Consider the following 25208-nt stretch of genomic DNA (forward strand, 5'->3'; position numbering starts at 1 on the left):
CGCGCTGCCGTGCCCGCGCTCGGCGGCGCGGTGGGAGGGGGTAGAACGGGCTGAGGCGGGTCACGTGGGCGGGGAGCCGCTGGGACCGCGGGTTCGAGTCCCGCCCCCGCCAGTCCCTGTGAGGGGGGTGAGGCCCCTTCCTTGCCTCCACCCCAAATCCTCCTCCTGAGGGCACGGGGCTGGCAGGGAGTCCCAAAGGTGGCTCCAGACAAGGAGACCCCACAACCTCCCTGGGCAGCCTGTCCCAGCGCTCCCTCACCGTGAGGTGAGGGAAGGGACGGAGCCTCTCTCCCTGTCGGGCACCTCTCAAGTTGAAGAAAATCCACTACAAATTTCCCTTCCCTCCTTCCTCCTCACTATAAGGCCAGGATATTACACCTATCCAGCCCCTCTACCTTGGGATATAGGCCATGCTGCTGTTTGGTATGCTGCCCCACAGGCCAGGGAGCCAGTTTCAGCCCTGCTCTGGAGCCAGTAAACCAGGAAACCCACTGACAAAATAAAAAACAAAACTGCTAATGGCTGAGCAAATAGCAACAGAAATTATATGTGATCAGCCATGCACGGCCTCCTATTCTAACAACGAGACAATTCAAGCTTCTGAAATTCAGGAATTTAAGATGAATTCCAGCACCAGCTTATACTCCCCTTTCTTTGCACAAGGCTCCAATAATATTCAGAAGGCACACACCTGCCTTGCTCTTTTTCAGGAACATCATTATATGTGTGGCATTTAAGAATGTTAAGTGCCTGATCCTGCGCTTGGGTCACAACAACCCCACACAGCAGCTTGGGGAAGGGTGGCTGGAAAGCTGCCCAGCAGAAAAACACTCACAGGGAAGTGACTGTCCCCTTGGATACAGCTCTGTTGAGGCAGCACCTTGAATATTGTGTGCAGTTTTGGGACTTTCGCTGGAATTTGGGACTTTTGTGACTCATCACTGCAGAAGGGCCCAGGAAAACATCAACTAACCCTTGCTCTGCACCGATCATGTTTCTCTTTCAGCCTATAAGGAAGCATGAGTTCCTCCAGATTGGGAATGAAAAGAGAGGAGGGGAAAGATGAGGAGCACAGAAATAATCTAAGAAACGTCTGATACCTGGTTTTAAGACAGATATTTCTATTCCTGTAAACCATAAAAATGAAAAATAACTACGTTTAAAAAACAATCAGATAAAAGACATTTTTGTTCAATAGTTAGCACCACAGGTTTGTTTAAGTGCACTGTTCGCTGTGTAGTCCCTCTCAGCACATAAATGTCCAGGTACACGAAGCGCTGACAGTAGAAAAGCTTGACCTATAAGGTTTTTTTCCTGCACATCTGAACTCCACACTGGCAGGAAATCTCCGTCTCTGGCAGGCTTCCAGCTTCATAACCATAATCCCACGTGAGTTCGGTTCCAGCTTTCACGTGCCTACGAAGTAAAATATTTGGTCAGTTCATTTGAATTAAGTGAAACGGGGCTGCGTTCACCAGTTGTCACCACATGCAAACCCCAAAAAGTGCGTGGGGCAAAAGCACCACGCATGCAGCTCGGAGAGAACCAAGAGCTATAAGGAGTCCCTGGCACAGGCAGCTTTGTTCCTTTTACTATATACTGCCCATCACTGTGGTTCAAATAGATCTCTAGGTGTACTGAGGATTAAGGGGATCATCTTTGGTCTGATAAACTACTTTTTAATGCAACTGCATCATTTACGTGCCCAAACCCTAAGACTCAAAGTCAAACCCATGATCCTCAAGAACCAGCCCCTATGACAAGTGTATGAGAGAGGCGATTGCAAATATTGGAAATTCACTGTCCCAAACAAATGCCAAGTTAAATACTAAGATGCTGAGGCACAATCAAGTGGAAAATACAATAAAATGTGAGTATTACAAACAAGAGAGTAATTCTCTGATGTTTCTCAGAGGGTAAGATGTAAGTGAAGCCCAGTGAACTACCAGGCAGCAGGCTGAGAACAAACGAAGTGAGGACTTTCCAAGCGAAGCATAACTGCAATATGGGACTTGTTAACCTCAAGATGTTCTGGAAGCCAGAGACATAAAAGAAATAAAAAGGTGACTGGGAAAGTTCACAGAAGATATAAAATTAAGCTCAATGGTCCAGATGGAGCCCTTAATGTAGAGAAGTTGCAAAGGGGTGATTGCCAGAAAGCCAGAGGACAAGCCAAGGGAGCACTCCTTCAACAATCGCCTTCCCTAAGTCTTCGGCTGACCGCTACCACCTCTATCCACTGGCCTCAATCCCCACTACACATTTTTTATTGAGGACCCAAGCAAGAAAGCTTCTAGCTAAACCAGAATCTTTTTCTTTTTCCTGATATATTTCAGCAACATTGCCTTCAGAGCTCTTGGAAGCCCTTCTCACAGTGCAATCCACAGCATGCACGTCAGCATGGGACCAGGGGCTGGGCCTAGGGTTACAAGGCTCCACAGAGTATCAGTGCTCTCCAGGATCCCTGTTTGTCTGGAATAAACTCTCCCCGCTATTATAAATTCTCACCTGGCACTCCCATTGCCAAACCCATCAGCTAACTTCAGTCATACAGTTAATCTTTCCCTTCCTAGGTTTAGCTGCCTCCTTCTTTCATCTCACTGGTGCCAGCTCTCTGCCATCCAGGAGGAGATGGCCACATTTTTTTTTATTTTTTTATTTTTTTTTGTATTTCAGAGGAAGTTTCCACCTGAGTACTTTACTGCCACCTCCCCAAGACACATTGGAGTACACAGAACCCAGCTTCTCTTGATAGCCGTGAAGAGACGGTCTGGAGTCAGCTTTTTGGGCCCACAGAGGAGGTGCATCAGCCTTAAAAACCCATAGACTCCAACCCTGCCCTCTGCGACACAGCTCTGCTGGGCATTCCTTGAGGCACAACACTGAGACCAACGAATTTTGGCTTTCTAAAGAACCATGAAAAATAGGTTTAACCTATGGACAATAGGTTTAAGATGACAATAACCAAAATGGATGCATCAAAAGTCATTTCCATGCTTCACATTGATTATCGCTAATGATTTTTTCTTTATTCAGTTTGCACTGAAACAACTGTATTCCTTCACTCTTTAGTGAATAGTAAGAAAGTAGTTCTACAGTTTCATGATCTAAACATCTGCACCCTTAGTGTAACTTTTTCTTAATAATTAAGCACTGTTTTCTTCCCTACTGCTTTGAAAAAAAACATTACATTTCAAAAAAAAAAAAAAATCACCTGTTTGTGAAGAAAGCCACCCAAGGGAAATTTCTGTTGTGAGTCTCTACAAACACGCTCTGTGCAAACAGATTTGGGCAGCAGCTGTGCTGTGAAACAGAATATAGGAATTAGAAAGAGTAAGTCACCCAGTCCTTGCCAAAAGAGCTGGTTTATGTTAAGTATGTTACTGCTACGGGTAGTTCCTTCCTCCCCTTTTCCAGTCAACACAATCTCTATTACTCAATGCCACTACCACTGCTTTTTTGCTTTAACTTTACCTCTTTAGTTTAATTTTATTATATTTTTTTTTTAAATCTCCATCATATCATGCAAGTACCTTTGCCTAGAAAAATCAAGGTCATTTACCAAGCTGTCCTCCAGCAATTTGTGGTGAGAAATCATCTTTGATTTGGGATGTACCACAAATAACCAGTACGTGACAGATGTATCTTGATGGCAGTCGGGGAGCAATTAATAGATGAAATGAGATGCTAAAGGTGATTCAGGTGCACGTAGGAACACAGGTATGGCGATGGGTGAAGAAGGAAGGTGTCAGCGAGATGCGCTATGCCAATCTTACCACCATACTGCCTCTGCAACGAGGAAATGCTCAAATATACGCAAGATTTTCCAAGGAGATACACACCCATGGCAGCGGAGGAATAAATCACTTGCTGAGCACATGCAGATGTGTGTATAAAAACATTCACCTTGGTTGGGCTTTTGTTGGAATTCATTGCTATTTCTTGAAGTCAAAGTTCAGAGACTTACTAACCAAGCACGAACGACCACTTCCTTCACCTGTGACTGAACTATAGAGAAGTTTCCTACAAAATCCCAACACTTACCTTAAATCAGCATAAGCCAGAATTTACAATGCTTTGGGAACAAGAAATGGGGCTGGGAGAAGGCTGGTGGTTCACTAAAAAGTGCCATTTGATCCCTGGACAACCCCTTTCCCCCCAAAAAAAAGAGGTGCTATACTAAAATTCAGGAAACAGCTATCACTCACTACTTGGAAATATTTCGCTGTGGAACCTGGTGGTGCCAAAACCTACAGCTCACGTGTGCCATGCATTATCTCACGGTAGCACGCACAGCTGGCAGGAGCCTACCTGCTCCTGAAGTAACCTTCTGTCACTTCAGAGTGCAGGGAGCACCACAAGCTGCCCTCACACACAGCCACCACGCATTTGGGTTACGTCAGGACAGATTTTGTTGCAAAAGCCTTCCAACTCACGCAAATCCATCATTTATTTATTTATGCTGAGGCAAGTAAGACAACACGTGCAAGTTCTTACTTACGTTAAGAAAACGACCCACATTCCCTTCTTTCGTGGCATCCAGTATATAAATATTTCCCTCGTTAGCGTTCAGAAGCGACCCATCACCGTCAGCCTCCTCGCAAGACGTGCCTTGTTTTGACTGCCTGCGATTCTCCTCGCTGTGCTTAGCTTTTTGGGCAACACTTTTGGATGGCCTCCTAACACGCGTGTCATTCAGCACATCCGACTTGCCGCAAGCAACGCCCTGCAGAGACAGGCTCTTCTTTTTGCATTCAGCACTGTCCGTGTCAGCAGGCTCCGTCCGTCCAGCTTTCATCGCGTGGTCTTCCTTCTGCTGCTGACTGGATCCTGTCAATGGACGTGGAAGTTAAATTTAAGTTATTTTTCAGTATTGCTTTGAAGCAAAAGCCTTTCCCTTGTTTGGCCCTGGCCTCTTATCCACCCAGCTTTCTTTGTTGTCCAAAATACATTCAGCTTCCTTCCTATTTGCTACAAAGCCTTAACGTAACCGCCTTTTTCCACACCTTTCACCACTTCTCCTGCAATTACTGTTTCTCCTTGCAGTGCCTGAAGCACTTGCCCAAGGCTCCTGCGAGCGACTTGGGTCTCTCCCTTCTTCTCAAATCCCGCTCCAAACCGATGATAAAATGCCATGTGGAAGAGATCATTCTCCTTAATTTCATTCCTGGGAGAATCACAAACTGGAATTAAGACAGAAACAAGATGCGCGTGCAAACAGCATCAGTTTCACATCGTCTCCAAGGCTGAGCGCCCCCACCCTTCCCCTTACATCCTTTTCCAGTTCTGTTGCCTGGTACACGCAGTGGGTACGACAATAATTTCTGTACTGCCGAGCTCCGTTAAGACAGCCCAAGCACTACGTGGACATCGCCACCCTACTCTGCGAACAGGCCTCCACACATGCCAAGCCCACAGCTTACAAGCACACTAAGAGTGCAGTATTTACAGCTCTGCAAACCTACTTTTTCCTTTCTTTGCTCCACTGGTTAGTTTTGCTTTGCTTGACTGATGAGGCTGAGAACTATTGTCTTCGTCTGAGCTGGCACTGTGCACCAGTGTATCAACTTCCTTTAAACAGAATAAAAAACAAGTGAAAAGGCTGTGACGAACCGTTGCTGTATGCAACTCTGGGTCAACACAGGATAACAAAAGGATTTTAGGACTTAAGTTTCAAACCTCCATGGCTACGACTGAGTTCCAAAGGTCCAAACATTTCCTGAAATGCAACACGTATCTTAATTTCAAGTCACCCTTCAGAATAACCTGGAAGAAACTCCTCATTCAATATCATGTTTTCATTATTTAAATAAGTGCAAACAATCTCTCCAGGGTTTAAATGTCTTGGTATAAGCTGCCGAACCAAAGCCCAAATATGCTTTTTACGTGGTTTTAATGAAACAGAAGTGGCAAGATTTCTCGCCTCCCAGCACAAAAAGGCAATCAGTTATGGGAGCACCAAAATGCACAGAACTGCCACATTTTTGCATGCAAACATCATGTGCAATGGAACCTGCAGAATAAGTTCACACCAGCTTCCTTCCTTTGCAAGTATTTACAGGCAACACTTGACACCCCGGGGCAGATGAGATCCTCCCAGCTGTGCCACTGAACAAACTCCATCCAACTCGTGAGATTTTATTCCCTTCTTTTCCTGCTACATCACTTTTGAGGGAGACATCACAAAAATATTAGCACTTTGCTCCCCCTAACCCTGCAATGAGCTGCAATGGGAGATGGAGATGGAGAATCATTTACTGAGACTGGTGGCTGGAGCACCAGAGTGAAGGGTGAGAATGGAGCAAGGAGGGATGTAATTAGTGCCCTTCTCAGGGAAGATGTTGAAGGGATGATATTGGAGAAAGGATGGGGTACAGCTTCCAGCTTAGCTCACAGCGTGACAATCTCGCACAGGAAGTTTGGTAGAATTTAAGTGTGTAAGATGAAAAGGTCAAAGTTGATGCATATATTCAGCACAGTGAAAAAAAAATCCCTCTTTTAAAGCCACTTCTTACTATTACCATTTGTAGCTGGTGATTATGAACAACAGCTATTCTCGTTCCAGGCCTTCTCACCGCTGCCACACTCGAATTCCTTGGGTGAACTCTGTGCAGAAAGTTCAAAAGGAAATCACAAAAGACAACATGAGAATAAGTAACGCTCACACCACGCATTTCTCCAACAGTCTCTAGCACATTAAGAGCAGACCACACCAGGACTTGCAGTCTTACTTTCACCCCAGCTGCTTTTTGATGATCTGGGTTAAGTTCTCAACAGTGTTTATTAAAAACAGCTCAGCACACTTTTTTTTTTGAGAGAGAAGCAGCTGCTTTTACACACTCCTTCAGTATTCCTAAGAACCAAGTTTTCTGTTAACTATTATACCAAATCACCTCAGAACACAGCACCTACAGGGAGAGTTTTGCCTTTTTCCTGCCATCGCTTTCAACAGTTTTGACGCTGTAGCTTCCAAACAGGGAAACAAAAAAGACGTGGGGACAAAAGATAGAGAGAGGGAATCAATATATGGCAGATAGAGAAAATACTCTCGCACAACAGGACTTTGCTCTTTCACATCAGGAGAAGGTTGAGGAAGGATGGGAAGCAGTCTTTACCATATGTACTTAAAACATCAGAAGTCATGTTTACTTTGATTATATTTAGAGTGCAGTAGAAAATATCAGCTTCAACCTAATCTGAGTATCCACACAGCATGTAGCAATAGGTAACAGCTCCTACTCAATAAGTTTTTCAAACTCAAATATTTACATGCATTTTCTTGCAATGAAAAAACATCATACTTCTTTGGTCTACCAATAATGGCCACAAAATGCTATTCTGGAAGTCTTTCTTAAGATTTAAACCCCTTTGTAAATTCAGAAGCTGCAATAGCCATAAGTTGTGATATTTTAATATTATGATTACACTGTTCACCCTTTTAAAGGCAACTTGCTTGGGTGAATGACATGTAGGGCTTAGCCCACTGATATCCTCTCAAAAGTTTTTTCATGTTAGCTGGATTGGGTTTTGTTTTCTTTCAGGAGCCAGAATAGCAAATTCTTTGTGTGTCACACTTCTATATAGCCCCCATGTGAAACATGATTTCCTTTCCTAAGAGTAAAAATGAGATTTTAAGGCAACAGTGGAGTAAAAACAAACTTAATATCATGCTGCCCTACAATTTAGAGGGGAAGCACTCAGTAGAATTAAAAACCAGATCACTGATGAATTAATAGCTTTGTAAGCTACATAATTATTAGGTTTACAAGATAATGAAATGCAACTGAGAATAAAGTGGCAGATATTTTTTAAGGCTTTTATCTTTTTTCATGAAATGAGCAAGTGTTTGCAATCATTTCTGGGCAGTAAAAAAGAAACAGTTTACAAAGGAGTGTGGCAAAGCGAGGAACAAAATTTAAGAAGACGAGCTCCCCGCTTCTTTCTGAAAAGACTACAGCATGCTATTGCCAAAGCCACACGTTATTTTGCTGTAATTTTATTTCAGGAGTCTTGACAGGCTGAGACCACGAATTGAAAACAGGATTAGAATTCCTTTTGCAGTAATTTATGCAAGAAGTGTGCTGTCAGACTCCCTACAGAAAAGGTTAAAACCAGCAGGCCAGGTTATGTTACAAAGAACAAGAGGTTTAGAAATTGAGAGCAAAGCACAGGACAGTTAGTGGCTAATTTGTTATCAAATCCTTTGGTGTCATCAAGTATTTCGTAATCACTTCACTCTTTACACATTAGCATAATGATAAATGATTTTGTTATTCTTACATTTCCTTTGGTAAACTTACTCAGATGATTCGTCTTCATTATCCACAGTCTGAGACGAAGACTCCTGTTTCTCAAGAACATGATCCTTGCCAGTCTGCACTAGTTCAATCTCAGAATCTGAGCAACTACTGTCAAGTTTCCTTTTTTTGGAAAAAAAGCCGTGCCTGCTGTCATTCACGGCACTCTCCTCTTTTTTGTCTTGACTGGCACCTCCCAATACTTGAGCTTCGGCTCTGCTCATTAATCTGCCTGGAAGAAAAATGACATTTTTTAAGAAGTGTTTCTTTGCTAAGATGGGTCACACTGTATCAGTTCTAACTTATACCAAAGGCATTATTTTAAAAAGCAGAATATGAATGCATTTATAGTGAAGGAAAACTAGCCCTGGCATAAGATGCACAGACCCACAAAGGGAAAAAAAAAAGATCAAGTCTGAGATGGGCTTTGCTCCAGAACCTTTTGAATTTGTCTGGCACCATTACATTGCATAGTTCTTCGAAATTCTTCTGTCCATTTGATCACCTGCAAGTTAAGATCATACTGGCTCACTTTTCCAACACTCTATTTTCCTGTTGGGTTCTCAGAGAAATTCCACAGCACAGGCCACAGGGGAGGGAGAATTATGCTATAAATCTTCCCTAGGTCACCTTCTGTTACCTGAGTAAGTACAAACAAACGTCCCCTTGTCGATATCATCCAGGCAGCGGACGCCCCAACCCTTCTTCTCCGTGTTGAACACCTGCAGGCGAACTTGAATGCCATGCTGCACCACTCTGTTCTGACACATCATCTTGTCACACCTGCACGACACGCTACACTCATAAATTCTGTCCAGAGAAAACAAAAGAAAGCACAACGTAAAAGAATGCGTTACCAAAGCAAAGCTGGCGTTATAAATTTCCCTCCTGAGCACTAAATAATGAGGCAGTTGAACGAAAAGACAGACCCTGGCTAAAACTGATGGTGCAGTGCTCTGAAGTTCATGACTACCAACTCATCGATTTTAAGAGTCAGACAGATTTTTTTTTTATAAGGACATGAGAAAAATAAATACTTTCTTATTTTACAAAAGTAGCAAGTCACATATACGAAGAAATCTTTATGAAGTATCTCATTCTGTGCCTGAGCAGATTTTAGCAAAGACAACCTATCTTCTGAGACCTCACTGTGTCAGGAGTTTTTGGATTTAAATAAATGCCACTAAAATAAATCACAACTGTGCTTTTTTCCATCTGTTTCTAGGTTCACTGGCAGATTTAATCCTGTACCCCAACCATAAGTCAACGCTGCACAGCAACAACAACTGAAAAAGGAACAATATTATTGGGAACAATAACTTGTTTCCTCCATCACCTGTGCAAACACACAGGGCACCATAAAAAAAGCTGTAGTCATGTGCAGTACCAAAGTGTTTTTCCCCATCGTTACTCATTCATTATTTCTGCCCAAACCATTGTGACTTGCCAGTAATATTGGTACAAAAAGTGAAGGTTTCAGTAATCCAGAAACACTACAGGAGTAAAGCAAGGGTATACAAATAAAATAGTAATTGATAGTTCTTTCTTACCCACTAGGAACAGGCCCTTCCAGTCTTTTATAACTGTATCCACGAGACGTTTTAGTACTTGGAGACAGAGAAGCTTTATGACAGCCTCTTGCAGTTAGCTGTAGGCACGCGCATTTTGACCTAGAAGATAGAAGTAAAACATCACGTGGAAAACAGAATCCATTTGAAGCACTGTAAATCAAGTTTACATCATTTAAAATGCACTTGACTATATGCACAAACATCTTGTTTTATTATTTTTAATTACAAACAGGACTTGGTTAAATTGATTGAATGAAGGAATGAGAACGACCTGCTCTGGCACGGCATCCTGGTCTGTTCACCACTATTTCATCACCTTCCTCCCACTCCAGCCCCCCCAAAGTGAAGAATTCCTTAGTGCCCATTGCAGAACTCCAGCAGTAATGCTGACTCTCACATCTTATGACAAATCCAAAGACTCTTACTCTGTGTCTCAGCTCCTGGGGAAGTTCAGCACACAGCAGGAGCATGCTGTGTGCTAGCTGGTCCCCACTGCTCTACGTAATTTGAATTTCTGCAGCTTCATTAATCTACTGCACGCCCAGTACCAGCAACTGCCCCAGCTATCAAAAACACAAAATGGATTCAAGAACAAGGTAACACCTCCAGGCAGAGAGAGATCAGGTTAAAGACAAACACCTTTCAGGGAAGTGGGCAAATACCCCACAGGAAAGTAGGCAGTGTTACTGCTAAAATTGTGGCAGTTTCTGATAGAAAATTCCAACTTTCCTGTCCCTACTCCTTTCCCAAAGCTGAGAGATCTGCCTTCCAGCTCCACTTGAAGAAGCACTGCCCATCTGGGAGGAAACGTAAAGGAACATAATCCTTCTCTCGATCGCTTCTTTTCCTACAACAGATGCTGGGCAGGCAGGAGCACCCCAGTTCTGGATGAAACAAAGCCCCAGTTGTTTCAGTTCATGCAGAGCACAAGACAAATACTGCAGATATCCCATCACAGAATTGAAGGGGTTGGAAGGGAGCTCGAGAGATCATCGGGTCCAACCCCCCTGCCAAAGCAGGTTCCCTAGAGCAGGCTGCCCAGGTAGGCGTCCAGATGGGCCTTGAATATCCCCAGAGAAGGAGACTCCACAACCTCCCTGGGCAGCCTGTCCCAGTGCTCCGTCACCCTCACCGTGCAGAAGTTTTCTCATCTTGGTGTGGAACTTCCTGGGCTCCATTTTGTGATCATTACTCCTTGTCCTGTCCCCGCAAACCACTGAAAAGAGGTTGGCCAAATCCCTCTGTCTCCCACACCTCGGGTATTTATAAACATTGATAAGATCCCAAATGTTTTCCCCACTGTTTGCCTGGGATTCAATTGTTGCACTCACCTATCAATGCAGCCGTCTGTGCAGTCACACGAATCAAGGAACATGGTGGATAAATTGTTGAGGTAATACCCACGGGGCCACGACGCCCTCCGGTATTTAAAATAAGGTAACCGCGCACAGTCGATATCGTTACAGAAGGAGACAGGCACAGACTCGGCTCCGTTGCTGATATCGAAGTCATACACGAGGGGTTTGGGATTTACAGTGTTCCTGCCCAGCAGTACGTAGGTGTTGAAAGAGAAGTGGTCAATAAATAAGAAATTGCATTCTGTTTCAAACAGGTAATTCTGCACGTCCTGAAAGCTTCTCAGACTCCTGCCACAGGGAGCTTTGTAATTCACGTCCAGCGACTTCGAAAGGCAGTCTGCTTTCGCGTGGCGTCTTTGGAAGTGCAGCAGGATGGGGATCTGCAGAGGATTTTCACCCTTGTAGGCGCTTGCTGCTCTGTTGGTGAGACACGCGCTAGAGCACTTGTGGTTCTGATACTGGGGGCTTGAAGGGACACGTCCAATTTCACCAGATGCTTCTTCGCCCCCTGAATCCGATTTTTCCATCTTCTTTTTGCTATTTCAAATGAAAAAAAGACAAAATGGCATCTCAGACAACCAGTAAAACAATTCATCTTCTTGTGGTTTAGCATTATTACTGTAGGAAAGTAATAGCCCACTGCTGGAAGGCCCAGGGTTTCACTGAGTGACTGTTTGCATCATGCAACGTGGCCTGACACCATATGGAGACACACAGTGCCATCCCAACTAAAGGACAGCAGCAGCTCCTGCCCCGAAAGAGCTTACATACTAGAAGACAGAAACAACATTTATAAAAAAGAATTAAGAAACCACAAGAACAGTACCTTTGTCTCCATCTTCCAGCTACTACCTAAGCATAACTACAAAGACTCCTTTGCCTAACAATCCACAGTCTGAAACCTTGAGAACTGAACTCAAAACTTTTAAGTCCCAGCCCTGGTAGCCCTGGAAAAATATTCATGATTTCATTCAGAACTAAATCTCTGATTCTGCAAGGTTCTCGTGTGGTACATTAACCAAGTCTACTCAAAAGCTCAGGTTTTGACCATGAAAGCCATCTTGGCCACGTAGGCCAAGTTAAACATATTTTTACTTTGAAAATTGTCAGGATTCAAAATTGATTTTAAATCAATGAATGTATAGATACCAGAGTGAGACTAAATACTCTGTCATGTGCAATAAAGACACGTAGAATAATGAGCTTTGCTAAATTGGAAGTATTAAATAAACACACTGACCTTTGAGAACCTCCTGCAGAGTTTGCAGTTCTGGCATCTGTAAGAAGTTGATTTGATTTAGGTTCGATTTCCTGCGCACCATCTCCATCAACTGCTTCGCTTGCTGAAAAAACATGGAATACAAACAAACATCGGTAATCTAAATTGGTGTGCATTGACAGATTTGAGACAGAAATGCATTGCAAAGATTTTCCCCCTTTTCCCCAGCCACCACATGATTTGTGCATTAAAATCTCCCAAGCAGCTTTCGAAGTGCATGGAGATAACAGAGATACGAAACACACAGATTTTTCTTCACTATGTGAGGTAAAAGGATGCCATGGTTTAGTTTTTTCTCTGTTTGCAATGCCAAGGGGCTTCTGAGATCTATTTTATTCATTTCGAAACCAGGAAATGAACTCCTGGTAAGTGAAACAAAAGAAATTAAAGCCACACAACAAATAAATGCAATCAAGATGCACATACCACTTGTCGAAGTTAAAAGATCCCCTAGATTAGCTTCGTTCACCAGTGCCCAAGCCTGCCAGCATTCTATGTAAAAAAAAAAATAAATCAGATGTGAAGTGTAAGGACAACGATAATAGAGACAGCTAAAAGGGGAAAGAAGGCTTAAGTCCTCCAGAAACGTCATTTCCTGTGTTAATCTGGAGCATTGCAACACTCAGACTATTAGAAACTTTTTGCATTGCAGCCCTAGCACGATGCATCCTAATTCACACATCGAGAAGCTGGAATGAAGTCACAGCTCCTATCAGTAATTGTGAACCAGAACTGGACATCCTCTGCCTTGTCAAAAGCTGCTGGAATGCTTTTAAACACACAAAGTCCTGGAGCCTCCAGAGGCAAAAATAGATGTAAATATAAATTACTAAAAGTTTCTCTCTTTACATTGTTACTGGGTTAGTTATCTCCCACCAAAAAAGGGCTGGATCTTGTCAGGACAAATTAATGCAACTCATAAATTGCTGGGCGATTATAAAAACACAATAGCAGTGACTTGTTCTGTCTCAACCTGTTGCTCCATGCAATAAATGTCACAGGCTGACAGAAACGACAGTAAAATCCATATTAACAATTTAGTTTGGAATCTTTACAGAACAAAGCATAGAATGTACAAATTTAAGTACATTACAGACTCATTGTATCATCTGGGGATTAAAGTTCAACTTTTAGCTCTGCAATTCTGGAATATTTCCTCCCAAAAATCAAGACAGGAACGTGAGTTCACACAAAAAAAAAAAAAAAAACACAGCACCAATTTAGAGCAAGCACCAAAATGCAGAGTTTAAAAGTGTCTGACACTGCTGTGCATTTTCTTGTGTAGAAGCAGCAGTAAACTGCACAGATTATTAAATCACCGATGTAAATAAAAATTAAATAATTTCTAAGTTAAATAGACCAGTTAAAAACAAAAGAAAACAAACAAAAACGCCCGTGTACTGCTCCAGACTTACCAAACTCCTGATTTTGATACAGATAAAGAAAACTTATTTCCAAGAAAATCAAGAACAATCTTATAATGCATTACTGTTACCAGTTTCTCCAACATGAAGTAGTACTTAAAAGATTATCAACTCACTACAAACCCATTCAATTCACTGAATCAGCCTTAAAGGCTAAAACGTTTGAAGATGGACAAAGCACAAGGCACTGGAGATGTTTCATTACTACTCAAGAATAAACATTCCAGTTCTGCATGCATTAAAAAAAAAAAAAAAACATAAAACTTTGAAAAAGCACATGGGCAAAACAATTATATGGCAAAATGCATCTGAAATGAAACTACAATGAAACTACTATTACTACTGAAATGAAACTACAGCTCAGTTGCAGTCCTGCTGAACCATTACAAGGGTTTCAAACCTTGGTTTGTGGCAGTTCCGTTCTTGATCTTTTCCTTTAGCAGCAGCAGGACTTCTTGCACCTGCTCAAATATGACGTCTACTCTTCTATTTCCCAGTTGGGTCCAAAATGCCTTCACATCACCTGAAATACAAATTTCCATTTACAAGTTTGTACAGCTCCCAGAAAGTCTAAAAATACGAGTGGCTCAATGATTTTTTCAAAGGCTCAAAAGCATTTCAGTGGGATTTTTTTTTATTATTTGTTATTTTTTTAATTTGAAAGTCCATTCCTAACCCTAATCACGAAAACAAAACAGAAATCACCTAGTGATGAACTGGAGTAAATTCTGATGGTCCATGAAGCTCCTTCAAATAATTTTTCAAGCATGTCTAAAAAGGGTACTCTGGAAGCCTTTCTCCAAATACTAACAAATTAGTTCCACTGTAAATTAGTCATCAATTAAATTCATAGAAGTGTCAAAGGAAAATATTTTCAACTGAATGAACATATTAATAAAAAAAAAAATCCAAATTTTTCTTTAAAGTAATAACCTTCCTTAGCTACATAGGATGATTGTCCTGATTGTCTCTTCAGGAAGCTTTCTAGGGGAAAAAATGCTGAACATATTCTCAGATAAAAGCAGTTTTGATAAATTTTGCTTACCAAGTTGCATTAGTCGCAATAATTAATATTCCACTTATATCATACCTCCATTAGAAATATTTAAAAGAATTTTTTAAAAAATTAAACCACTGATTAAAACCTGATTCATCACACCTCTTCTTTTCCAAGCATACGTATTTGTGGTACTCAGCCTATTCATGAAAGCTGTTATTAAAGTATTAGTACGTCTTTGACAAGGACACTAAAAAGAGAATATGATTCAGTGTGTCACCAGACCATGCTAGAAAATGGCATGTGCTCTCCGTTGTGGTTAACATTTCTCATCTTTGAATAGCAAGCACAAAAGAGTAAATAAAACTGTCTTCCCATTCCATTTCAAGAACCCACTGTCACCATCCTAGGTTTATCGTCTGCTTTCAAGATGGCAAGTTTTGGCTAGCAGACCTGTGATACCACCCCAACTGTAATGAGATCTGCCTTTCTTGTAAAGCTTGCAAAGTATTTTTTCATTTTTTCTTATCAGAGAACGACTTCCATTGCAAAGTATAACAGAAACTGAGCAACACTATGTCAGCAGAGAGCCAGTGGTTACCCTCAGAAGCACCAGGACAAAGCCAAGAAAGTAACAATCTTCTGTCAGCAGCCACCAGCTGCTGATGTCAACAGCAATTAAAAGCTTAACATTAAATATAATCAGGAACATACAAAGTACTTTATTTGCAAAATGACCGATCTGGCACTAACTCTCAACACTATTTAGCAAGCTTTTCTATTCACTAAAAAAAGGTGGAAAGAGCAAAGTCTCACTACGAAAAAGGCCACAGTGCCTCTTGGAATCCCACTTTACTGCTCCAAGAACCAAAGCACGCCCTGGGCCATTCCCACCCTTTTGCCGTGCACAACAGTATCACAAATTTAAAGTCCTGAGAAACAAGTGTATGTAATACCCCTGTTAAAAACAAAACAAAACAAAAAACCCACACTCAGAAATGCCAGTAAAATACCAGTAAAAAGTTCCACCGTTGCAGATTTAAACCGCTGCCATTATGTCTTATCTGTTTTCAGACACAGCAATGTGGTTATCGTATCTGGATAGCACTGGTGGGCAGAGCACTTCAGAGGATGGGTGACAGAACAGAGTCCTTCATTTCTGGACCAGTTCTCATCTTGTGTAGGCCAACAGCAAACAGCCTGTACCACTACTACACGTCATGCTTGAGTCATTCACCTTGGAAATGCTCTGAAAAAGTGCTCTCAAAAGTGCTCTGCTTTCTCTTCAAAGTACTCTGAAACTCCAGCAGCAAAAACTTGGTTGTGCATGGAGACACCGCATGTGAAGCTCATGGTATAGTTTTCACAAAAACATAAAAAATAATAATAAAAAAAGATGTCCACACCATTTAGAAGGACAGGGAACAACCATACGCAGGATGGGTTTGCTTTGTCAGCCTTCAAACTGGTCTCACCAGCTGGTGACTCAGGGTGTGCACTGACATCTGGTGGCAACACTTCCAAAGCTGACTTAGGGTGTTTCTAGAGGGATTTTCTTTTCCCTTCTATAGGATCTTTGTGGCCATCTCTTTTTTTTTTTTTTTTTTTTTTCCCCCCAGCATCGTGTGGGAGCAGCCAGATGTTAGAGCAAGAAAACAGAAGCCAAAGCCAGGGCTCCTTATGCCAGCTACAATAAAAATACTTGGGTGAACATTCCCTATGAAGTACCTGTAGGACTCACACACATCTTATTTATACACCATGAAAGGTAAAACTGTTGTCACGCACATTCCATTTTCATACTAGAAGCGGTGCTAAATATATTCCACCTCCCCCTTTCTCTCCATAGGTTGCAATTACACTACCTTCATTCGTCTCTTCCCTGGCACCGGTACGATTCTCCTCTTCAAGGCAGCTGAACAGCACTGCAAGAGGTGCAGAATGGACACATGAGAGCTCAGATAAGAAATTAAAACGTTTGTCGGTTCTTTTTCAAAAGTTATCCAAGTGGATACCTACAGCGGGAAACAGCGAGAACACTGTGGGAGAAAGGATTAGAGAAGCATACAGGTTGGAAAAAGCCCTCCATGACCATCTGGTCCAACCATCCCCCTGCCACCAGTGTCACCACTGAACCACGTCCCCAAGCACCACGTCCAGCCTTTCCCTGAACACCCCCAGGGACGGTGACTCCCCCACCTCCCTGTGCACCCAGCCTGTGGTGGCACAGCCGCCCCGCTTCCAAAGCCACGCACCACAACCCAGCAGAAGCACATTCACAGGAAATAAGTGGCCAGGCCCACTTCTTTTTTTTTTTTTTTTTTAAAAAAAAAAAAACTCATCACCCCTAAAACACCAAGCTGCCATGAGGCGGCCCACACGATCCAACACCTTCAGCTGAACCTCCAAACCCCCTGCTCCCTCATAGCTCACATTTCTCTTTTTTTTTTTTAAATTAACGCTGTCACTGCAGCTGTACCACAGCTACGCCAGTTTATTTGGGAAGAAAGCCGGCTGTTTTGGGCAAAAAATGAACCGAATCTGCTTCCCAACAGACGCAACCCAGAGCAGGGATCAGTCAGGCCAGGCAGGACGCCGCAGAAGGTGCCGTGTTCCTCCTCACGGGCCGTGCCCAGGGGCTGTGGGAGCCCGCGTGTGTTGATTTAAGGCTTACTTCTGCCGCCTCGCGCCCGCTGGGGCTGCTCGAGCCTTCCTCCCCTCCTCCTCCTCCTCCTCCTCCTCCTCTTCCTCCTGCGGGGGGCAGCCGAGGGCTGGCACAGGAGCAGACCATAGAATCGTTAGGGCTGGAGGAGCTCACGGCGCTGCTCCGCTGGCACAAACCCCCCTCAGAGCCCGCCGGGGACCCCGCCGAAGCGATGCCGGCGCCTTCCTCCTCCCCCTCCTCATCCTCCTCCTCCTCCTTCCCCTCAGCCGTCCCGCCTGCCCGCGGCCGCTAGGGGGCGCCCCTCCCCATCGTAATGGCGGAAGGAGGGCGCCGAGGTGACGCCTCCTCGCTACTGCGCGTGCGCGCAGCCGGCCTCGGCCAATGGGGACCGCGCTAGAGGAGAGGGCGGAAGGAGGGGGTAGAGGCGGGAGGTGCGGCCGCCATCTTGGGTGTGGGCGTGGCCTGCCCGGGGTGGGCAGGGCGCCTGGGGGGGGGGGGGGTGTTGAGCTTTTACTTCCAGTCCAGATAATAAATTAAGAGATTTGGTTAATGACTGCGTTACTTTACTGCTGGCCCCTGTTGTTTGCCGTTGCTGGTTGCTGCTGCTTCTTCATCGATACCGTTTTGATGCAGAGCAACCAAATTCAGAAGCTTGCATTGCCCTGAATGTATTTGCATTGTGGCGATGCAAGTTTGTTTGTTTGTTTTTTTACAGAGGCTATAATTACCCATTTCTTTCTTTTTATTCCATATTTTTTTATTTTTTAAGAGCTGTGGTTGTGGTTCTTTTATTTATTTTTGTTGTTTAAGTGCTGAACATGTGCTAGTGAAAGGTACCATAGTGCTGTGCTCTTTGTCACCGCCACTTTTTCTTACCTTTTTTTTTCCTGGTCACCACTTTAAATTACAGAACCAAACTTAACATGTTCAAATCCCTGTCAAAGTGCATCCAGTCCCGTGGATGTTATTAAAAGTATTTCTCCAATTGGGGTAGAGAATAGAAACGTAAGCTGTCTGTGCGGAATGCTCTGTTTATGTGACTTGGCGCTCCAGTTAGATTTGGGATCTTCCAGAAGATTTTGATGTTCAGCATCTGCTTTGTACTTCTGTAAAACCTTTTAAATGTTTACACAGGCATGCCTGCATCTGTGGCTGTGTTTGAAGTTCCCCGATGAGCCCATGAGTGCTGTGTAGAGAGAAATGAGACAACTAATAAAAACATCGTTGGGAACAGGGTGGCTCAGCATTGCTAGTGTGCTGATGGATCTCCAAATAAAAATAGTCGTTGACATTTTAAAAAGAGAGATTTCTGCCCTGTAATAGTTTGTTCTAAAATTTAGCACAAGCTTTCCTTGCCTCTGGGGTATACTGCTTTACAAGCTGATGATTGCAGATTAATTTTATTTTACTGAATTATTGATGCACATACATGTCCGAGTGACTACTGAACATTACGAAACGCTTGCGGCATTACAAATTGTATATGAGGGATACACCAAATGCAGAGAATATGAAGCCAAGCATTATAGCAGTTGTGTTAATGACAAGTTATTTTAAAAGATGATTTCCTCATAAAGTTTTCCTTCCTTACATAAGTGTCTCCGAAATGGCCTCTAATGCTTGTATACATGTTTTGAAACTGTGGTAAGCATTAATCAGCAAAATGGGGATGGTACAGCAATCTCATAAACAATGAGTGTTATTAAATAATCATATTTATGCTTGGCTAGCGGGACTATATATGTCTGCTTGCCTGATGTGCTTAGGAAGTTAATGTTTTTTTTATGATGACATAGTTGCCATATGCTTCACAGTCACCAGCAGCAGATAAGCTCAAGGGTTTATTCAGATATCACTCATTGAAATGCAAGTATTAGAAATCTGGGAATAATTTTAGTTGGAAGCAAGTAAAATGGAGTTATAACACAATGCTAAGAAAAGCATTCCCTTTGCTCTGAGCAATCTGCTAGAGGTTATTCCATCTGCCACAATGGGCTCTTTTGCCCAGTACCTGTCAGTTATGTGTGAAGATACAATGCTGTTATCGGTGTTACTCCCTGTAAAGCACTAGCAGCACTCAAAAGCTTTTAGCTAGGAATTGGGAGTGACAGAAGTCAGAAGCACGACTGCATACTTCTCAGACAAATGAGAAATTAGTCATACAATATGCATCTTAGTTGATGCAAAAGGCAATAGAAATATGCCTGGCTTTAAGACTATAAGGAGGCAATTTTGTGAAGTAATCTGAATTCCCTCATTTTCTCTTTCATCTAGTGCTGTAAGTTACTCTACAACACAGCAGCAAATCCTACTGCTGAGCAGGTAAGCTCAGTTCTTCCCAAACTTTTTAGGTGGCAGAAGCTCACAAGTGATGCTGATCTGACATCCTGGAGACCTGCCCACAGCACTCCTCTAGCAGCAGCATAAGCTTCTGGGGACTCTGCCACCAGCTTTTACAGCCTACACCTGGATGGACTAACTGCATATAAAGGTGAGGACAGCCTGTTCCATGTGCTTGTGCACTTCTTAACGCTTTTGTTAAGATGATAATGAAAGGGTTGACTCTGCAAGTGAATGGTATAATTTGTTGAGCTGCTTAATTTCACTTCTGTGTTATGTAGTTCTTGACATATTTAGGGAAGTAAGATGAGTGATTGCATAGGCAGGCAGACCATAAAGGGCTCCTTTGAATGGGAGGAGATGAAGTTGGCCCATAATGAACCATTTCTTCCAGTTCTTCGGGGATGGTTTTATGTTTCATAATTCTCATTTACTTTTTTTGTCCTTTTCCATCTGGATTGTCTCTGTTTTCATGATGCTTTTCTTCTTAAAGTATTTTCATATCAGTTGAGTGCTATTACCTGCTCCTCTGCTACATCCTCCTGTTATCCTTTGTGATTTAACTTGCTCCCTAGTAAGCAAGCATAGATAACCACACCTCATTCTTTCAAAATGTAACTTTAACATAGCATTCTCTTCTATTACATTGATTAGTTTAAATCCGGATTATATATAGTCCTTTATTTTTCACCCATCTAATCCATTTTGGCAAAGATAACGGATCACAGAGCAGATCATAATTTTATGCAGATCATTGCTTCTTCACAAAACATGTTCAGTGGAGCATCCTTCAGCTTATCCTAGAAGTCTGGCTGCAACACATCATTATTTATGGAGATGCATACTAATATTCTTTGCAAGTACTTTGCTTACTAATTGGACTTATTGCAGACTGTTTACAGGCCCATAGGGCTATGTTTTGTACCTGTTGCTTTTGTAGATACCTTAGGTTTTATGTATTATTAGGTTATCTGGATATTAATTTTTCCAACTATTTAACCAAAGAAAAGGCAGATTAGAGTCTCAGAGAAGCCACCAAGCCTGTAAAATGATTTTGTTCTACCTGTGTTCTAAGGATATTCTCATTCTTGACGATTAAAAGTCAGAAAAACTGTCTATTTGAAAAGTGGAACTTCTAAAATCATAGATTGTTACTGTCCTAAGGGAATCTTAAAACACAGAGACTGGCTATGAAACGGAAAGGAAAAAATTGTGTCACCATTTAAACAATAGCCTTCTTTCATGTGGAGGACCTAGATGTCTGTTAATTACCAACTAGTTTGAGGATTTTGGAGCCTGGCCCAATCTGCTGAAACTCTTAACCATCCACGAGCTGGCATATCCTTCAAGGTCTGCGTTTGGACACTGGTAATGTAATGGATTTCATCTTTATGGACTGTTTATGTAGTAGGAATGTGTTCTTTTTTAGATACATTTCTGTCTTACAGTCTCAGTATTGACTGCCAGCATTGATTCCAGATAGTTGTGTGAACGCAGTAATAAGGGACTGGTTTAAATATTAGATAATGCTGGATGCAATCAAGCAGCTTGCGTTGTCTTTGCTGTGCCACAGCTCCCTTACAATTCCTTAATCAAGACATGAGGTCTAAAACTGTGTTCTCCAATTTTCAGTGACTGGGATGACTGAAGAGCCCTGAGAGCCTGTGATTATGGTTGTGCTTGAATTGAAAGGGCCTGCAGTCATTGGAAACCAGGCTGTAGATGTACATGAAAGGATTCTAAAATAAGTGGATGCCCCAAAATCTTTTTATCTTCATTTCTTTATGAGAAGATAACTATATATTTGTCTGAAATAAGTTTTCACTGCTATTTTCTAAAGTAAAGCTAGTGGTTGTAAAATATTCTGACCCTACCAATTGCCTTTGTGGGTTTGCATGCAAATTAAAGTATGTGCACAAAATATTTTCCTTAGGATGTAGCAGACAAAATTTTCTAAGCAGTCTTCCAGATATAGTGAATTTGCAGTGTTCACACTATTCAAAGATGTATTAGAGGGTGCACCACAACATTTGTTTTGCCTTTGCTTTTTTAAAGCAAAGTGAAGAGTAAGTTGTAAGCTGTCTTTGTGATGCCAAGTGATTGATAGGTTAGCTTTGATCCTGGTAACAGCTATGCAAACACACAGCAGTGAGTGCCTGACATAGACTTGTACCTGACATAACAAAACTTATCAAAATGAGTCACATAGCAAAAGATAAGTAATTATTGTGTGTAGATGGAATAACCAGTTTCAGATAAAACTGAAATGTGCAAATTTTCAAGTATGCTAAAAGAAATTTAACTGCAACCATAGAAAATGATGTAAATACACGTCAAGGTGCAGACTACTATAGAGGTTCAGCATTGGGGCTCTTAAAAAAACATTCTGGACTAAATAGTCCTCAGTCCCAACCTCCTGTGGGAAAACTGATTTAGCTGAAGAAAACCTTTGATTATTGTTTTTCTTTTTCCTGATACAGTTAACTTTGCTGCATCAACAGCTGTTTTGGCCTGATTTTGTACTGGTAGAGGTGTGAAAAGTGGCAGTAAGGTGTGGAGAACAGCAGGAGCAAGCTTGGGAAGCAGTATTGTCCTATTAATATTGTGCTTCTCTGTGGTAGAAAGCATTATAGAGAAGGGTCAGGGAATCCACAGTCCACCGGACACTTAAATTCGGCATTATTAAAAAAATAAATAATCAGTTCTCACTGTGCCACTCAGTCTTCCCCTATTAATTTGTGTGGCTGCTTAGTGAAGCAGGCTCAGGGAACTGGTTGGGGTTTAGAAGAAGTTACATGCTTGTCTCAGCTACTTTCTATCTGAATAAATTTCCCTCATCTAATTCACTGTGCAGCCACTTGATATTTTGGCTTCTGTTAGGGAATTGCGGATGGTCAAGGGGCAAAAATTAGCATCTGGAGATAGACCGATTGCCTTCTGATTTTATTGTCACTGTCACTTATCCCTGCTTAAAGTGTTTGTGCAACTACTTTAGTATGAGCAGCGTGCTGCATCCAAGTTACTGTGGTTGGTCTTCATTTCACAGCAGAACTGTCATAATCTTCAAACTCACTGCATTCGAGGTTGTGCCAGGCCCCAATCCCTCCAGTTTATGAACAGCAGAGGTGGGTGGGCTTCTTTTGGGAGTGAAAATGTGTAAGGGCATTCTTTCAGCAGCCCTGGGTAGACAAAGTAAACTGTGGATCCAAACCTTTACAACCCTTTCGCCTAAGAAATGTCCTTCACATTTCCAGCAGTGTGCCAGCTGGCTGAACTTAAGTAATTGTAATGTATGAATTTGGCACTCCTTTCACAGAAGAGAATAAATATAGTATTTGTTATGAAACAGTACCAAAACAAACTTGGACTGCATGAAGATGACATCATTTTTTTTAAATAAACAATAAAAAATTGAGTGGTGCTAGACAATAGATTGGCAGCCATATGGTGTTAGAACAACATAATTGTGAAATTACATCTTCAGTTTATTTTACAGTATAAAACAAACTAACAAACTAACCTCTGATAGTGATGTTTGTGCCTTGTCCTTCCTGTTACAAGAGGCCCTAATTTAGATGAAAGAAGGTGTTAAACAAGCAGGTATGTTTTGTTTTGTGTTTTTAACACTCCCCCCCCCCACACGCACACTGATAGATAATCAAGAAGCAATGCTGCAAAACCGGACTTTGAAATGTGGGGCCAGTTATATGATAGCTTTTGGGTTGGCTGATCTTTGTTAAAGCCCCCTTGTCAATCCAGCACAAAAGCACGTGAGAAAAAAAAGGATGTGCGAATTTTTATGCAACTGTTTATTGCATCAGAGAATACAGTTTGCTTGCTCTGAAGTGTTGGAAAGACATTTTGTGTGACTTTTTAAGTAAGAGCACTGGAGATTACTGAATATGGAGAGAATGAGATAATGTGGAATGAGAATTCACTTCCAGCAGCTGTAGTGTTCGTAGCAACATGTAACATTCAGCTCTTTGTTATGCCTTTGTCTTTTATCATCTGGGAGGCGTGGCTGTATCAGCTTTCCCTCATCAGGTGTACCTTTTTAATTGTGCACTCTCATTTCCTACAGATCAGCATCAGTCAAACAGCTCTTTAATTTCTGCAAATAAGCTAAAGGCTACCAATTCCAAGTGGCCATTGACTACTTGCTGCTTTTGGATACAGGAGATCTCTGCAATATCTGGTTTATTTATTGTTACAAATAATGCACCAAATTGAACTTCATAGGCTAAGGGCAGGGCTGTGGGGTGCTTGTAAATATCTGTTAAAGCAAATATGTTGTGTGTATCCTATAATAAATCTCTGGGAAAACTGTTCTTTTCTTTTTTTGACAAAACGTTTCATGTAACTTAGCAAATTAGCTAAGTAAGGCTGAACCTTCTGAATAGAAGCCCATTACATAGAAATTGTGTTGACCTTTGCTCCTAATCCTCTTCATCTGCAAGCCATTTATAGGTCTTGTGTCTTTTACATCACAATATGTATTTAGGTCTGTAACTGCCTGAGACATTTGTACTCCTCTACTGCAAGCATTGCACACAGCCTTGGGCAAAATACGAAAGTAAAAGGCAAAATGCTTCTGGTCAAAGGTGCTGATGTTTGAATGAACTCTGAGATCAAACTGGCTTGCTAGTCTCTAGTTCATTCTCTTTTTAGAAAAGGTTTTCCCTTCAAAAAACCAGCATTAATATAAGGAGATACATGCCCCGACGATTGATCTGTGTTCACCCCTCTTTTCTCAGGGAAAGGAAAATATTACCAGAGGATTTCCCAAGATACCCTCGTGCTATTCTAGTTTCTTGGGAAGGAGTTAAATGCTAAGAAAACATGCGCAGAGATTCTGCCCATTGTTTTTCCTCCCTGTCATTGAACTCTCCATCCTGTGAACTGACTGTCTTCTCTCGTCACAGTTCATAAGGTCATGGGAGAAGATGGCTGCTAAGCTACGTGCCATTCCTGTCTTTGAAGCTGCAAAACATGAGGGACTAAACAAATCTTCAGTTCTGCATGCTCTGCTGTTACATCCCTAATACATTTCTAAGAGAGCTTGCGAGAGCTTTCTCAAAGTGGAGGGGAAAAAGTGTGAGAACACGTGGCTAGCTGGAATGTGCAAAACTGAATGCTAAAAGGTGGTGGAAGAAATGGAGGAGTCCCATCTTGATTTAGAAGTGGCTCAAGGGCAGCAGCCAGTTTGTAGGAAAGAGTATAAATTACTTATTTTTCATGTTTAAATGATTAAAGACAACTCTCTAGATTTTCTTTGGA

General features: G+C 42.1%; 1 protein-coding gene across 3 annotated transcripts; it reads right to left on the reverse strand.

The window, feature by feature from the left end:
• Positions 1 to 1110: 1110 nt before the first annotated feature.
• SETDB2 (SET domain bifurcated histone lysine methyltransferase 2) lies at positions 1111 to 17805 on the reverse strand. 3 transcript variants are annotated; one of them, XM_084306376.1, is made up of 14 exons: positions 17601 to 17805; positions 16792 to 16851; positions 14330 to 14452; positions 12932 to 12997; positions 12467 to 12569; positions 11200 to 11763; positions 9848 to 9967; positions 8938 to 9107; positions 8301 to 8529; positions 6522 to 6606; positions 5466 to 5571; positions 4502 to 4830; positions 3215 to 3298; positions 1111 to 1416 (listed from the first exon to the last, which is right to left on the reverse strand). In XM_084306376.1, coding segments are annotated over exons 1-14 (2085 nt in total). In that variant the 5' UTR covers positions 17602 to 17805; the 3' UTR covers positions 1111 to 1371. The 3 variants fall into 3 exon arrangements, with proteins under 3 accessions (XP_084162502.1, XP_084162501.1, XP_084162503.1); XM_084306375.1 differs by having other exon boundaries at positions 3215 to 3303; XM_084306377.1 differs by lacking the exons at positions 1111 to 1416; positions 3215 to 3298 and adding an exon at positions 3622 to 3789.
• Between the last annotated feature and the right edge of the window lie 7403 nt (positions 17806 to 25208).

Source organism: Netta rufina (genome assembly GCF_964035555.1).
Source record: "Netta rufina genome assembly, chromosome: 1".
NCBI lineage: Eukaryota > Metazoa > Chordata > Aves > Anseriformes > Anatidae > Netta > Netta rufina.

Coding starts and splice junctions, on each gene's coding strand:
- SETDB2 (XM_084306375.1), bottom strand. Junction 4,831..5,465: donor TGGAGCAAAGAAAGGAAAAA/GTAGGTTTGCAG, acceptor GTCCATTGACAG/GATCCAGTCAGCAGCAGAAG. Junction 3,304..4,501: donor ATGTGGGTCGTTTTCTTAAC/GTAAGTAAGAAC, acceptor TCTGTTTCACAG/CACAGCTGCTGCCCAAATCT.